At 40.6% G+C, this 15,120-nt stretch overlaps 1 protein-coding gene across 2 annotated transcripts in view; it reads left to right on the top strand.

Moving 5' to 3' along the window:
* The window catches only part of TRAPPC8 (trafficking protein particle complex subunit 8), a 156,204-nt gene that overhangs the window by 119,480 nt on the left and 21,604 nt on the right, over positions 1-15,120 (top strand). For both annotated transcript variants that reach the window (XM_073631521.1, XM_073631519.1), the window contains 6 exons: positions 292-366; positions 530-653; positions 2,098-2,255; positions 6,618-7,060; positions 11,653-11,800; positions 14,841-14,937. In XM_073631521.1, coding sequence (XP_073487622.1) covers positions 292-366; positions 530-653; positions 2,098-2,255; positions 6,618-7,060; positions 11,653-11,800; positions 14,841-14,937 — 1,045 coding nt within the window. The remainder of the gene's footprint in view (positions 1-291; positions 367-529; positions 654-2,097; positions 2,256-6,617; positions 7,061-11,652; positions 11,801-14,840; positions 14,938-15,120) is intronic.

Here is a 15,120-nt window from a genome sequence, read left to right as displayed (position 1 = left end):
ATGAACTTCTAAAACACAGGTGTCCTGAATGGTTTAAAAAAAGACAAAAATCCAAGTCCAAGATCCAAAGCATTCAGTTTCCAAGGCCCGAATGGAAGCAGTTTTCTAGCTCTCAGCAGCAATATTACATTATCAGCACAGCTGTACTGAAAAAGAAATGTCATCATGTTACCCCAGTGTAATTGCTGTGCCCACATTGATAGCCGTACATTTGCATGACTGGCATTCAGTGGCTTTTTGGTGGGCGTTTGTCGATCCTTATTCTCAAATGTAATGTTCTTTGTATTTTAGGGAAAACATTTCAGTGATGTCATTGGCACAGAAGAGATAAGTGAATTTTTAATCAACAGTGAAGAAACTAAAATCGTGAGTCTAATGTTATAGATTGGTGAATTTAACATGCATAGCAAACAAATGTAGTAGGAATTCAAGGGGTAACAGATTTCCACGCAAAGTATGTGCAATATGTACTGTATAATAAATACTGGCCACATATTTCTTTACTATTTGGAATTGTTTCCCTTCATAGGCTCGACTAAAATTGTTTCCTCTTGAAACTGGGGAGCTGCATATTCTTGGGATTGTTTACAATCTGAGCACCATTCAAAGTGCGAACTTGGATGGTGTCAACCCTCTGAACAGTGTACCGGCTGGTGAGCATATTGTTTCCTAATCTGTTATGTCTAAGAATTAGGATGTTAGTTTTGTGGTTACTGGTGATGCCTAAACCTGGCAAATTCTTTCACAGATTAGATTTTTTTTTGCCTTTTAGCCAAATTTGTACTGTCTAATGTGATCACCTCTTCACATAAGGAAATTATTTGAATGACTCTTTGTACCAGTACCCCACTACTATCTTGTAAAATTGTTTTGGGAGCAAGGTAATAAAGATGAAACACTCATTTTAAGAGTAATTAACAAATCATTTAGTAGCAAAAAAACTTCAACAGGTTGATATTTCTTTAGATACTAAATGTTATGAGAGGAGGGGTGCAACCTGAGATTTTATTGGTTACACGCTTATCATTTAAATTGTCTTGTCTAATTAATGTTTGTGCCTAATTGGAGAAATTTGGATGTTGACTACAAATAGTTGTAATGGTAAGGTAAACCTGTTTCCAGTACAGTTTTACCTTACTAGCTCTCAAGTATTGTTACAGTCACCCAAAGTGCTTGCCTTTTATCTTTACTATTGTTCCAAGAACTGTTTACAAAGCCTACAAAAAAACTTTGAACTTGCAGGAAAAGGGCACACATGACATTCTCTCTGCTCTCCACAATTTGGTGTTTGCTACCCTGGCAACCAATTGCCAGGCCAATGCATTATCTCATGGAGGAAAGCATGTTTAACCTGCGCAAGTACTGGCTTTCAGAAGGTCAGAATATGCATAAGATTTATGCTAAAGATCAGAGCAAGATTGGTTGCCTAAATCTCAACTCCAGGCTCACCCCTCCCGCGATGATGGTATAAGTGGTGCTCTACGCCCCCTCAGGAAGTCATGTCCATGACACCTTGCACTCAAAGCTGAACAGAATAGCTGAAGGGGAAGGCACCAAACAGGAAATAAGTATTGCAGCCAGAGCTGCCTTGTTGTTTTGAACTCCTGCTTGGGGACCATTTAAAAAAATTAGGTTATTGGCTACACTAAAGCCAGCCATAGATGGAGCGATTTTCTTTCCTGCAACCACCAGGCTGGAAAGAAAATTGCTTGATTGAGGGTAATCCCTTCTACGGAGCCGTTATGTTCTCCTGGCGGTAGGAGCTGTCCCTGCTGGGAGAACACAGTGATTACTGCTAGCCGGTATAATAGCTTCTAGCAATAATCGCATGCATCATTTGACAGGCTGATTGTACCCAAGTTGATCGATTGATCCACTTGGGTACATTCAGTCTTTCCTATACATGGTTCGAATCTCGGCTGGTCCCTGCTAAACTGGCCAAAATGCAAACCATCTATGGTCGACTTAAGTAGGGTTCTACTTGCACTGAATATTAACATTTAATGTTATGCAGGACCACAGGAGGTAGAGAAGATGTTATATGACTGTAGAATATCAGTATATCAAGTGTGGCATTGTGTTTTATTATCTTTTTAGGAAAATTTATTTCTAACGGAATGTCAGTGAGAGGACGACAGGACTTAGAGATTCAAGGCCCTCGATTGAATGGTACAAAGGAAGAGAAAACCTCCATTCAGTATGGGCCTGATCGTCGCTTAGATCCAATATTAGTCCCACAAATGCCTTTATTGGAGGTGAGTTTAGAAGTGAGAGAATCTAAGGTAATGCTGAAGCGCTGATTCATCTCTGCACTCCATAATAAATCACAGTCTGTGAAAGATAGAAACGGAATAAGAACTTGAAGGTTATTTTTCTACAGTTAGGAAAAAATAATGTGCTTTCATCTGAGGACACACAGGGAAGTATAGTAGATTCAAATTTCCGCTCCAAAAACATTTGTAAAATAAAAAAGTTTCTGAAGATTTATTTCAGGAAGCAAATTGTAAACTGCAATGGTAAATCTCATAAGCAAGCATTGTAACAATGGTTTTGTCAGAAAGCTATGCCTTTTACTTAATCCATGTTTTTGAGGGCATTTCCAGCTTTTTTTTTTTTCACTGGATAATTCAGCAGAATTGCATTGTCAGTTTAGCAGCATGACCTTTCCTACTGACTTGACTGCATTAAAGACCTGGCTATAGTGAAGGAAATGGAATGCAAGATCTTTCTTCATTGACTGAATGTAGTGAAGGCTGTGAGGTTTTATCTTTCTGCCGCTGCTTCTTTTACACAGACTGATTTCCTTTTTGTTTTTCCAGGCGGTTCTAAAAGAGGCTCCTCAGATTCTAGAGCAGCTACCTCTAAGTAGAATAGATATGTTATTATATAGGCTTATGGGACTGTGAGATGAGTGTCTCTTTTCCCAATAAAGCTCACCCCACTAGGGCAGTGAGTGTTTCGTAGCCTTTTTTGTCACAATGTCTCTGTGTCGCAGATCTCTAAACTGTGACCCGGTCATCTGTACAAATGTTCTTTAAGGTCTACAATGTCAATGTAGCTGCCTCTGCAGATGATAGTTTTTTTTTTTACTCAACACGTTATGCAAGCAGCAAATGAATGCACATAGCTTCACTTTTTTTTTTTTTTTTATCTCTTATTGGACTGGTTAGCCTGTGTTGTTTGGATGTGCCTAGGTTTTGTACTAGAAAGCTGTGTCCCTCAATGGGCAATAGACATATTCGGGTTTTTACTAGCCCATTGATGAACACAGATCCTTCCCCTTGTATGCTATTGCTCTCTTTCTGCGGTAGGGTTTATAGCCGCAAGGAGCTGACCTTCGTTTTTTTAAGTGCCTAGAGTCCATTTTGCCTGTAAGCAGCAGTATAACGCTAGGTTTCTTATTATTAGGGGTGTCCCTTAATGGGCTTTATCGAAAGGATTTTACAATGAGTGCATATATATATTTTTTTTTCATTAAGGATAAAGTAGGAAAGAGGTAAAACCAGTGTCTTTTTTTTTTTCTTTTGCCATTTGTTTCATAGGGAAAGGGAGATTTCCCTTCACCCTCAGTAGTCACGGGGACACGTGTCCCCATTGAATTCCCTTCTACAGTGAGGGGCAAAAAGTATTTGATCCCCTGCTGATTTTGTATGTTTGCCCACTGACAAAGAATTGATCAGTCTATAATTTTAATGGTAGGTTTATTTCAACAGTGAGAGACAGAATAACAAAAAAATCCAGAAAACGCATTTCAAAAATGTTATGAATGGATTTATATTTTAATGAGTGAAATAAGTATTTGACCCCTTCGCAAGACATGACTTGGTACTTGGTGTCAAAACCCTTGTTGGCAATTACAAGGGTCAGACGTTTCTTGTAGTTGGCCACCAGGTTTACACACATCTCAGGAGGGATTTTGTCCCACTCCTCTTTGCAGATCCTCTACATGTCATTAAGGCTTCGCGGCTGACGTTTGGTAACTCTAACTTTCAGCTCCCTTCACAAATGTTCTATGGCATTAAGGTCTGGAGACCGGCTAGGCCACTCCAGGACCTTAACCACTTCTATACCAAGCCTATTCTGGCACTTCTCTCCTACATGTAAAAATCATAATTTTTTTGCCAGACAATTACTCAGTACCCTCAAATATTATATATGTTACTTTCGCAGAGACTGTAGGCAATAAAATGGCGGTTGTTGAACATTTTTACGTCACATGGTATTTGCGCAGCAATTTTTCAAACACGATGTCAGTTTATATGCATTAAAAAAAAAGTTAAGTTAGCCCAATTTTTTTGTATAATGTGAAAGATAACGTTACGCTGAGTAAATAGATACCTAACATGTCACGCTTTAAAATTGTACGTACTTGTGGAATGGCTTCAAACTTTGGTACTTTAAAAATCTCCATGCCGCTTTACATTTTTTTACAGATTACAAGTTCAGAGTTACAGAGGAGGTCCTGGGCTAGAATTGTTGCTCTTGCTGTAACGCATGCAATGATACCTCACATTTTAAATTTTTTGATCACTTTTATCCTTTTTACACGGAATGTAAACATCCCTTGTAATAGGAATAGTGAGTGACAGGTCCTCTTTATGAAGAGCTGTGGGGGCAATAAGGCCCCACATCTCTCCTTCAGGCTGGAAAGACCGAGATCAAAAAATAAACTGTCTCGGCTTTTCCAGACGTATCCCCGGCAAGGTTTACCTCTGCCGGCTCGGACATGATGTCATAACGTCGCACCCGGCCTCCGAGGGTCATAGAGATACTGTGTATGTATATATAGATAGATATCTTTTTTTTTTTTTTCTCTTTTTGTTATTGTTCTTTTATATAAAATGTACACAACAGCTTATATGCTGTTTTTAATGGTAAGGGCACTGATGGTTTAACTGGTTATAACTTTCCCTCATGCTCTGCCCACTCCCGTACCCACATTGGGTTTATAAGCCTCTGTTAGCCACTATCCCCATGACTTGACAAAGCGCATGCGTGCAAAACCGTTAGTCACAGCAACGGGGTCGCATGCGTTCCACGCTGGCCACGGCTGCTTCCTCTCCCGAACACTCCAGTTCCGTCTAGAACTTGAGTGACACCTTCCTCCACGCCCACCACAGCACCTTTCCCTTTGGGCATTGTGTTCTGCTTTCAGCTCCAGTGACGCCATCCACACACGCCGGCGGGTCCGGCTTGCAACACTCTGGAGTGTTCTTTGTTTTGCGGCATTGATGGTCGGCACACTTCCCTGGATTTCCACAGTCCAACACAGTAAACCATCAATGCCCAAGCCAGCCCCACAGCCAGCATAGTAACGTTGCAACCATACGTTTATGAATTATATACTGTTTTTTATCTTCTTCAATCATGTTTGAATGAAGCCAGTTCATTTGCACATGCACGTGTGGTTTATTACAGCCACCATTCATCATTTCTCAGTCCAGCTTCTGAGCGTGGTCAGCTCTATTTGTCTTGGGGTCATAGGCAGCATTCCTCCTCCTCCAAACATGGCGAGTTAAGTTGATGCCAAAGAGCTAGATTTTGGTCTCATCTGACCACAACAATTTCACCCGTTCTACTGTGAATCATTCAGATGTTCATTCGCAAACTTCAGACGGCCTGTACATGTGCTTTCTTGAGCAGGGGGACCTGCTCAAGAAGCAGGGAATTTCAGTCATTCACGGCGTAGTGTGTTACTGATTGTTTTGTTGGTGACTATGGTCCCAGCTGCCTTGAGATCATTGGCAAGATGTAGTTCTGGGCTGATTCCTCACCGTTCTCATGATCCTTCACGAGGTGAGATCCTTCATGGAGCCCCAGACCGAGGGAGATTGACAGATATTTTGTGTTTCTTCCATTTGCGAATAATCCAACTGTTGTCACCCTCTCACCAAGCTGCTTGGCGATGGTCTTGTAGCCCATTCCAGCCTTGTGTAGGTCTACTGCAATCTTGTCCCTGACATCCTTGAACAGCTCTTTGGTCTTTGCCATGGTGGAGAGATTTGAATATGATTGATTGCTTCTGTGAACAGGTGTCTTTTATACAGGTAACAAGCTGAGATTAGAAGCACTCCCTTTAAGAGAGTGTTCCCAATCTCAGCTCGCTTGTATAGAAGACACCTGGGAGCCAGAAATCTTGCTAATTGATAGGGGAGCAAATACTTATTTCACACATTAAAATGCAAATCAGTTTATGACTTTTTTGAAATGCGTTTTTCTGGATATTTTTGTTATTCTGTCTCTCACTGTTAAAATAAACCTACCATTAAAATATAGCCTGATCATTTCTTTGTCAGTGTACAAAATCAGCAGGGGATCAAATACTTTTTGCCCTCACTGTATTCCTGTTCTGGTGGCAGCTCAAAATTTTTGGGATTTTCTCTTGCTTTCACTCCCAGTGGCATTGGCTTTAAGGACAAATAGAGAAAGTTGAATCTCCCCAATGGAAACGCATACGGCAATAAAAACCTGTCAGTGCTTCTAAGCTCTCACCAATCTATCCACATCTGGGAAAAAAAAGTTTTGCTTGAAGTTATGCTTTAGGAGGAAGATTTACTTTAATGGTACTGCAATTGTTAATGTTGGCATTTACAGGTATTTTTTTTCACCCCCAACAGGTGTATTTTATCAATTTCCCTACCGGGCTACTGTGTGGAGAAATCAGAAAAGCGCATGTGGAATTTGTGAATGTGAGCAAGTGCCCACTGACAGGGCTCAGGGTTGTGTCCAAGCGACCCGAGTTCTTTACATTTGGAAGCAATACAGAAGCACTGACACCACTAAGTCCTGCAGCCTCAGTGAACTGCAGTGCCTATAAAACTGTTGTTACAGACTCTACCTCTGGGTGCTCTGTGTTGACATCCTCTATTACTCCAGTGGACTTTGGTTTTAGTAGTGGGAAACAGCCGGGGGTTGTAGAAATTCCACTCACAGACTCTGTTTTAGCTCCTGGTGCATCAGTACAGCTCCCGCTGTGGTTAAGAGGGCCTGATCAAGAAGGAGTTCATGAGATAAATTTCTTGTTCTACTATGAAAGCACAGAAAAACAATCAAAAATGCGGTAGGTTCCAGATTTACTAAGTAATCAGTCATATCATGTTACCCTGCTTATTCCTTAAAAAAGGTTAAACTAGCTGCAATTACAGTGAATTGGTGCCAGCATGCATGTTTATGTATCTTGTGTTAGGTCTTCCATATGCAGGGCATCTATTTTGTAAACCTCATCAAGCTATTTTCAGATCCTGCTGCTGCTTAAAAGCCAGCCATAGACAGATTGAAATTTGGCTGGTTTAGTAGGACTTGGCTGATTTTCGATCCATCTATGGGCAGGCTGGTTGTGGTGAAGTCTATCGACTTTACTACAACCAGCCTGTCAGGCAGGTTTTTTTTTTTGTATAGGCACCAGCAGTGATCATTGTATTGACTGTCAGAATACAATAGTGCAGTGTTTGGGATTCCCTCAAGTGATTTTCTTTTCTTCAACCCATGGTTGAAGGAGAGAAAATGGCATGGTCTATGGCCAGCCTAACGCTTGTAAAGTAGTTACATGTTCACTTTATTTTATCTCATACGGTTAGGCTTCATTCACACCTAAAGTGTACTGCAGCGACACCTGCTTCACCACAGGTTTTTTTTTTTTTTAGCTTTTTTGTGCGTTTTTGTGGTGTGTTTTTGGAACAGCCTAATTCATTCAATCGCTCCAAAAACTCATCAAAGAAGCTCATGTACCAAATTTTGGCATAGAGCTAGGTGCATTTTGCGTTTGAATTTTAGTGCGTTTTGTCGCTCGACAGTCGGGCAAAATTGCACCGCGTTTGGGGTGCCATTAAGAAATAATGGCATCGCAAATGCGTCCCATGTTTTGCCGCGATTCCAGTACGTTCAGGTGTGAATGGAGCCTTAATACTGCTACATACACACATTTTCTGTACATGTGTCTTAATTAATTTTGAAATCTAGACATTTACATTTAATACTTCTCTGAAATAAACGTAAAAAAGTTTTTTTTTTCCCCATAGAGATATTGGGGTTGATTTACTAAAGTTGGAACGTGCAAAATCTGGTGCAGCTCTGCATAAAAACTAATCAGGTTCCAGGTTTTTATGTCAAAGCCTAAAGAGGAAGTAAACTTCCTCTGCTGACATTTACCTATAGTATACTAAGGCTTACCTATAGGTAGTGTAAACAGCCCTCAAAAAATCCACTCGCCTGCTTGCATTTTGCGAGTGGATTTTGAGGGCTGGCGAGTGTGGGTTGCCTGGGGGGGGGGGGGGGGCACCGCCGGCAGCCTGGGTTTGTCGGAGCGATCGTAGGGGAAGGGAGAGGTAAAGGCATTTACCACTTCCATCGACAGCTTTGCATTATGGCTATACCTCATTCAAGCCCACAGTACAGTCACACAGCTCATGTTTCTGGTCATGCAATGGGGGCAGACTTGATAAAAATAGAGCATGTTCACTTGGCAAAGTAAAACTTTACTTTTACTTTGCGACTCAGGGAAGCTAAGCGAAAATTTGCTTTGCACAGTGAGTATGCTCCAGTGTTTTACTAAATCAGCCTCATTGGTTTGCAAACTGGAGCGGAGCTTAGCCTTCACAGCTGTGCTATGTACTGTACATCATCAAATGTATGAGCAGCCTGAATGTATTCATGTCACTTGGTGTTATAGAGGGCAGGCAGTATTGCACTTGTTGCTGGTAGCAATGTAATGCAGAGTTGTGCTGGTAGAAAATTTGGAAGTCAGACTTTGCTTAATGACAGCTCCTGTCTAATTCCAAAGTTACAATATCTTTAGATGCATGGTACAAGTTCTGCCAAAATGTAAATAGCAAAGGAACAGTATCAGTGTAGTCTTGCAAGCTATGATGAAGCAAAAATGTAACGCATGGGAAACAGAAGATCTAAGTAGGGTAACTTATTTGTGCAAGAGCTCAGACAGGGTTTTCATTTGTAAAATTCGGATGTTTCACATAGGCTAGTGATAGCTTCAACAATGGCACATCTACCGCAGTGGGCCTAAAAAAGTGATTATAAACGTAAACTTTTTTTTTTAAATAACAAACTTATTATACTTAGTATCTCTATGCAACGGTTTTGAACAGAGCAGCCCCAATCCTTCTCTTCTGGTGTTCCCCAACAGAAATCTAGGCTACCCCCCCCCCATGTTACCATAGCAAGCCACTTACAATGGGGGCACTCAAGCAGGCTCGATCCTGAGCTGCGCTCTGTGTGTCCATTGACACACACAGTGCGGCTCAAGCCTGCTCACTGGCTGTGGTTGAGAGCAGCAGGAGCCAAGGATAGAGAGCCATTGCTCTCGGGCACAGTGCTGGAACAAGATCAGGCTCAAGTAAGCATTAGGGGGGACTGGGGGGAGCTTCCTACAGAGGATTTTTTTCCTTAATACAGATATTGCATTCGGGTAAAAACCTACTTTTAGAACCACTTTTAAGGCAGGCAAACTGAGTTTATAGGGTCCTTTTTACATGCAGACTGGGTTTCCATAGGGTTACAAGGATGGTACAAGGAGGAACTGAACTCTGGATTTTGTACCAAAAAAAATAGGCAGATGTAGAGCTGCACAATTAATCATTAAAAAAATCGTGATCTCGATTCAACCCCCCTGACAATCCCGATTGCAGAGTTTGCCGATTCTTTCATATAACAAGTGGAGAGACTTATCTGCTTACTCAGCTGTAAAAAAAAAAAACATCCGGGCAGTCTGCCAAGTTTTTAACATGAAACATTGTAACTAACTCTTCCTTCTTAGATCAAAGGGATAAACTTCTGTGTAAAGAAAAGATCCAGGCAGTCTGCCAAGTTTTTGTGTAAATGCAGGAAGTTTAACCACTTAGTCTAAATCTTTTTCTGACACTTGTTTCTTAAGTTAAAATCAATATTTTTTGCTAGAAAATTACTTGGAACCCTGAAATATTATATATATTTTAGCAGAGACCCTAGGGAATAAAATGTCAATTGCTGCAATATGTTATGTCACAATGTATTTGCCCAGCGGTCTTTCAAACGTAATTTTTTGGGAAAAAATACACTTCAATGAATAAAAAAAAAAAATGAAACCATAATGTTAGCCCAATTTTTTTTTTTTGTTTTATTGTGAAAGATGATGTTACGCCGTGATCTATCGTGATCTATCTTCTAAGCAAAAAAATTGTGATTCTCATTTTAGCCAGAATCGTGCAGCTCTAGGCAGATGGCACAGGAGTGCCAAAGTATGCTTCTATACCAGGAAACTGCACTGCTATTATTTTATAAAGGAATTCCAGACAAAAAGCCGATTTTTAGGATACTTTAAAGGCAAACAGTTCTAGATGTTCTTTTTTGTACATTCACATTTTAACTTTTTTTTAACCACTTTCTGAACGCACTCCATATATATACATTGCAGTCTGCAAGTGGTTTTCCGGGGTTATGGCTGAAGCTATCGGCCATAACCCCAGTATTTTTGTTTTCAGCTGGCAGCTGGCTTTCTCATGAAAGCAGTCCGAGTGGCTAATGAGCTGCTGGAGCGCTTTCGGAAGCAGCAGGAGAGGATGACCCTCCTGCCGCTTGCCAGTGTTTCTTGAGCTTACTGTTTTTACCAGCGTGCCTGAGAAACAATCCAAAAGTGTGGCTGGCTGGTCACAGAGGCCATAAAACATTAGAGATTAGGTTGAAAGTAAACAATTTTTTTTTTGTAAAGCAAAAGATCAAAAAATTTGATTTTGATTAGTAAGCCAATAGTAGACCTCTTTGATTAGTAGGCCAGTACTAGACCTCTTTGATTAGTAGGCCAGTAGTAGACCTCTATGATTAGTAGGCCAGTAGTAGACCTCTATTATTAGTAGGCCAGTAGTAGACCTCTACAGTTAAAGGGGTTGTAAAGGTAAAATTTTTTTTTTTTAAAAATAACAAACATGTTATACTTTCCTTCACTGTGCAGCTCGTTCTGCACAGAGTGGCCCCGAACCTGGTCTTCTGGGGTCCCTCGGCGGCTGTTTCAGCTCCTCCCCGCAAGCATTAACCACCTTAATGCGAGCTCCCTCGCATGGTGGTTAGTGCTTGCGGGCGCGCTCCCGTGATACAGCCGGCGGCTATAGCCGCTCACTATATCACTCGGCCCCGCCCCCCAGCGCGCCGCGTCATTGGATGTGATTGACAGCAGCGCGAGCAAATGGCTGCGCTGCTTCCAATCCATCCACTGTAGCCAATCAGCGGCCAGGGTGAGCGGAGGAATAGATGTCGGGAACGAGAAGCTGACTTTCGAGGCGTCAGGTAAGTAAAACGGGGGGGCTGGGGGCGGCGGTATTGTCAGAAGTTTTTTCACCTTAATGCATAGAATGCATTAAGGTGAAAAAATTTTTACCTTTACAACCCCTTTAAGCTCAATGTGAGTGAAACATGTCAGAGGTGCATGACCGAGGCTGGGATCAGAGCTGAAGTCAGTTTTTCATTCACCTTACATTGGAATTGAATACAGTGTGGGGCAGTACCTGCATGCTATAATATCCAGTAGTTAGGGGGTCATAGTTTACTTTTGATCTACACAGGAATAGTTTGTTTTGTTACACCAATTTGGTATTAGTAGTCTCTAATAGGGGAGGTTTTGAAAGTCTTAGAAATTGCTTTAATTCATTATTTTTTTTTTTTTTTTAGACATCGTGTCTTAAGGCATACTGCAGTTATATGTACCAGTAAGTCACTGAATGTGCGGGCGTCTGTCTCTAGGAGTAATGCACTGGAAGATGAAGAAAGCAAATCTGGAAATATGCTTGTATTTGTAGATGTGGAGAACATGCACATGGTAAGCAGCTATACACATTGGTCCAACTTTTTGGGGAAAACACTTCATTATATTGCTGATTTGTTTCAAGTTTGTAAATCAAATGTGACGTTTGCATGATTCTGAAAAATCTCCTTAGGTTTGAGGGGGAGGGGGAGGAGGAATTACAATTTTATGTAAATGTTTAGTGTTGTATTAAACATTACATTTTGGATATGGGAAAATTCTTGCGCTTCCTTTTCTCAATGGTGATGCTACTAGCTGTTTTAGAAAAATCAATCGCTTTCTTTACATGTTTTGCAAAAAAACAAAAACAACTACTCTTTAGAGAAAACACCATATAGTGCCAGAACATACTGGTATTTTAAAGTGTATTTCTAGTTTTGCCATCAAATCAAAATCACTATATGTTTGAATTCCCATTCGCACAGCTTTCCTAAAAGAAAATACATTAAAAAAAAAACTGAAATATCACATGGTCCTAAGTATTCAGACCCTTTGCTCAGTATTTAGTAGAAACACCCTTTTAATCTAATACAGCCATGAGTCTTTTTGGGAAAGATGCAAAAAGTTTTTCAGGATTTGGGGATCCTCTGCCATTCCTCCTTGCAGATCCTCTCCAGTTCTGTCAGGTTGGATGGTAAACGTTGGTGGACAGCCATTTTTAGGTCTCTCCAGAGATGCTCAATTGGGTTTAAGTCAGGGCTCTGGCTGGGCCATTCAAGAACAGTCACGGAGTTGTTGTGAAGCCACTCCTTCATTATTTTAGCTGTGTGCTTAGGGTCATTGTCTTGTTGGAAGGTAAACCTTTGGCCCAGTCTGAGGTCGTGAGCACTCTGGAGAAGGTTTTCATCCAGGATATCCCTGTACTTGGCCGTATTCATCTTTCCCTCAGTTGCAACCAGTTGTCCTGTCCTTGCAGCTGAAAAACACCCCCACAGCATGATACTGCCACCATCATGCTTCACTGTTGGGACTGTATTGGACAAGTGATGAGCAGTGCCTGGTTTTCTCCATACATACCACTTGGAATTAAGGCCAAACAGTTCTATCTTGGTCTCATTATACCAAAGAATCTTATTTTTCACCATCTTGGAGTCCTTCCGGTGTTTTTTAAGCAAACTCCATGCGGGCTTTCATGTGTCTTGCACTGAGGAGAGGCTTCCGTCAGGCCACTCTGCCATAAAGCCCCGACTGGTGGAGGGCTGCAGTGATGGTTGACTTTCTACAACTTTCTCCCGTCTCCCGACTGCATCTCTGGAGCTCAGCCACAGTGATCTTTGGGTTCTTCTTTACCTCTCTCACCAAGGCTCTTCTCCCTCGATAGCTCAGTTTGGCCGGACGGCCAGCTCTAGAAAGGGTTCTGGTTGTCCCAAACGTCTTTCATTTAGGGATTATGGAGGCCACTGTGCTCTTAGGAACCTTAAGTGCAGCAGAATTTTTTTTGTAACCTTGGCCAGATCTGTGCCTTGCCACAATTCTGTCTCTGAGCTCTTCAGGCAGTTCCTTTGACCCCATGTTCATCAATTGCTCTGACATGCACTGTGAGCTGTAAGGTCTTATATAGACAGGTGTGTGGCTTTCCTAATCGAGTCCAATCAGTATAATCAAACACAGGTGGATTTAAATGAAGGTGTAGAACCATCTCAAGGATGATCAGAAGAAATGGACAGCACCTGAGTTAAATATATGAGTGTCACAGCAAAGGGTCTGAGTATTTAGGACCATGTGATATTTCAGTTTTTCTTTTTTAATAAATCTGCAAAAATGTCAACAATTCTGTGTTTTTCTTTCAATATGGGGTGCTGTGTGTACATTGAGGAAAAAAAATGAACTTAAATGATTTTAGCAAATGGCTGCAACATAACAAAGAGTGAAGAATTTAAGGGGGTCTGAAAACTTTCCATCCCCACTGTAATATAAAAGAGTGTGTTTGACTACTCTCTGTGCTCATCCCCAAAAAAAGGTTGATATACAAACTGGAAAATGTGGGTTGTGGGGATGTTTTGGGGCACACAAACATAAAAAAGAGTTCAAAAAACATACAAATGTTATTTAGAGCTAAAAATCCACAATATCTGCCATAGCTTTGGATGTTTATCCCACAAAACATACACAAGGTTAACAAATACTAACTAACAAACTCCACTTTTAGATATTTAACTCTTTGTAGGACAGACAGTGTACGAATGAGGTTTACAACTGGTAATGATTTCTGCCAGAATACTACAGGCAGGGTTAATCATGGTAAGCATTAACGCTCAGCAAACAAAAACCTCAGTTTTGGAGTTTTCAGAAAAGATCAAATAAAATATAAGGCAATGATATCTTTTTCTTTTTCTTTTTTTTTTGTTATGCTAAATTTAACAAAAAAAGCAGGTGTTTAGCTTAGTAAATGAGCTTAAGCTATGCTGAATTTCATAATTCCATCTTGTTTTTTTTTTTTCCTTGCACATGATTGAGTAGAATATGTAAATTGAACTATGGGGAAAATTCACTTGCAAAATGAACATTGTATTTGCCTTTAATAAATGAGATCCATAATTTTAAATCCTCCTCTGTACCCATAAAACTACACAGGTTTAGTCCATTTGTGGCTATTTTTTCACACGCCACCACAAATCCTCGGAGCAGCCTGTTCCTTGGCTCAAATAAAGGGAGCAGAGGAAGTTTTGCCTGCTTCATATTTAAATAACCACTTTAGGAAAGTAGGTATTCACAAAGCCAATTTGCAGTGCTGCCTGGTTACTGTAGATGTGGAGGTATGTTCTACCCTTGGTTTATTATTATTCAGGCTTTATATAGCGGCAACAGTGTGCGCTGCACTTTACAACATGAGGGCAGACACTACAGTTACAATACAATTCAGTGCTGGAGGAATCGGGTAGCCCTTCTCGTTAGAGCTTACAATCTAGGAGGGAGGGTCAAGTGATACAAAAGGTAATAACTCTGATCTGATGGAGAAAGTAAAAGTACAGTTGTTAGGTGAAGGAATGGGTTTTCAGGGATCGTCTAAGCAAGCAGACTAGGTTTACTTGATTGATTATTGTTTTCATTCTAGAGTGAAGCGGGTGTGAAAGAATTTCATATAGTTCAAGTGTCAAGCAGCAGTAAGAACTGGAAACTGCAAAAGTCTGTAAATCCCACTGCAGACAAAGGTTGTTTTTTCTTGTCAGTCTCATTTTTGCTTTACGTGCTAATCTTATATGTGCATTATTTTTAAACGATAATAAAACTATTATTATCATTGACCTAATTTGTAAAGCTAGTGAAAGTTTGAGCTACCACTCTAAATATATCTGAATACAGTGAAAACCCTGCAAAATACTAAACCACTGTGT

The sequence above is a fragment of the Aquarana catesbeiana genome, linkage group LG05 (assembly GCF_042186555.1).
Source record: "Aquarana catesbeiana isolate 2022-GZ linkage group LG05, ASM4218655v1, whole genome shotgun sequence".
Taxonomy (NCBI): Eukaryota; Metazoa; Chordata; class Amphibia; order Anura; family Ranidae; genus Aquarana; species Aquarana catesbeiana.
The sequence above is the reverse complement of the archived record's forward strand: the minus strand, read 5'-3'. Positions and strand labels throughout refer to the sequence as shown.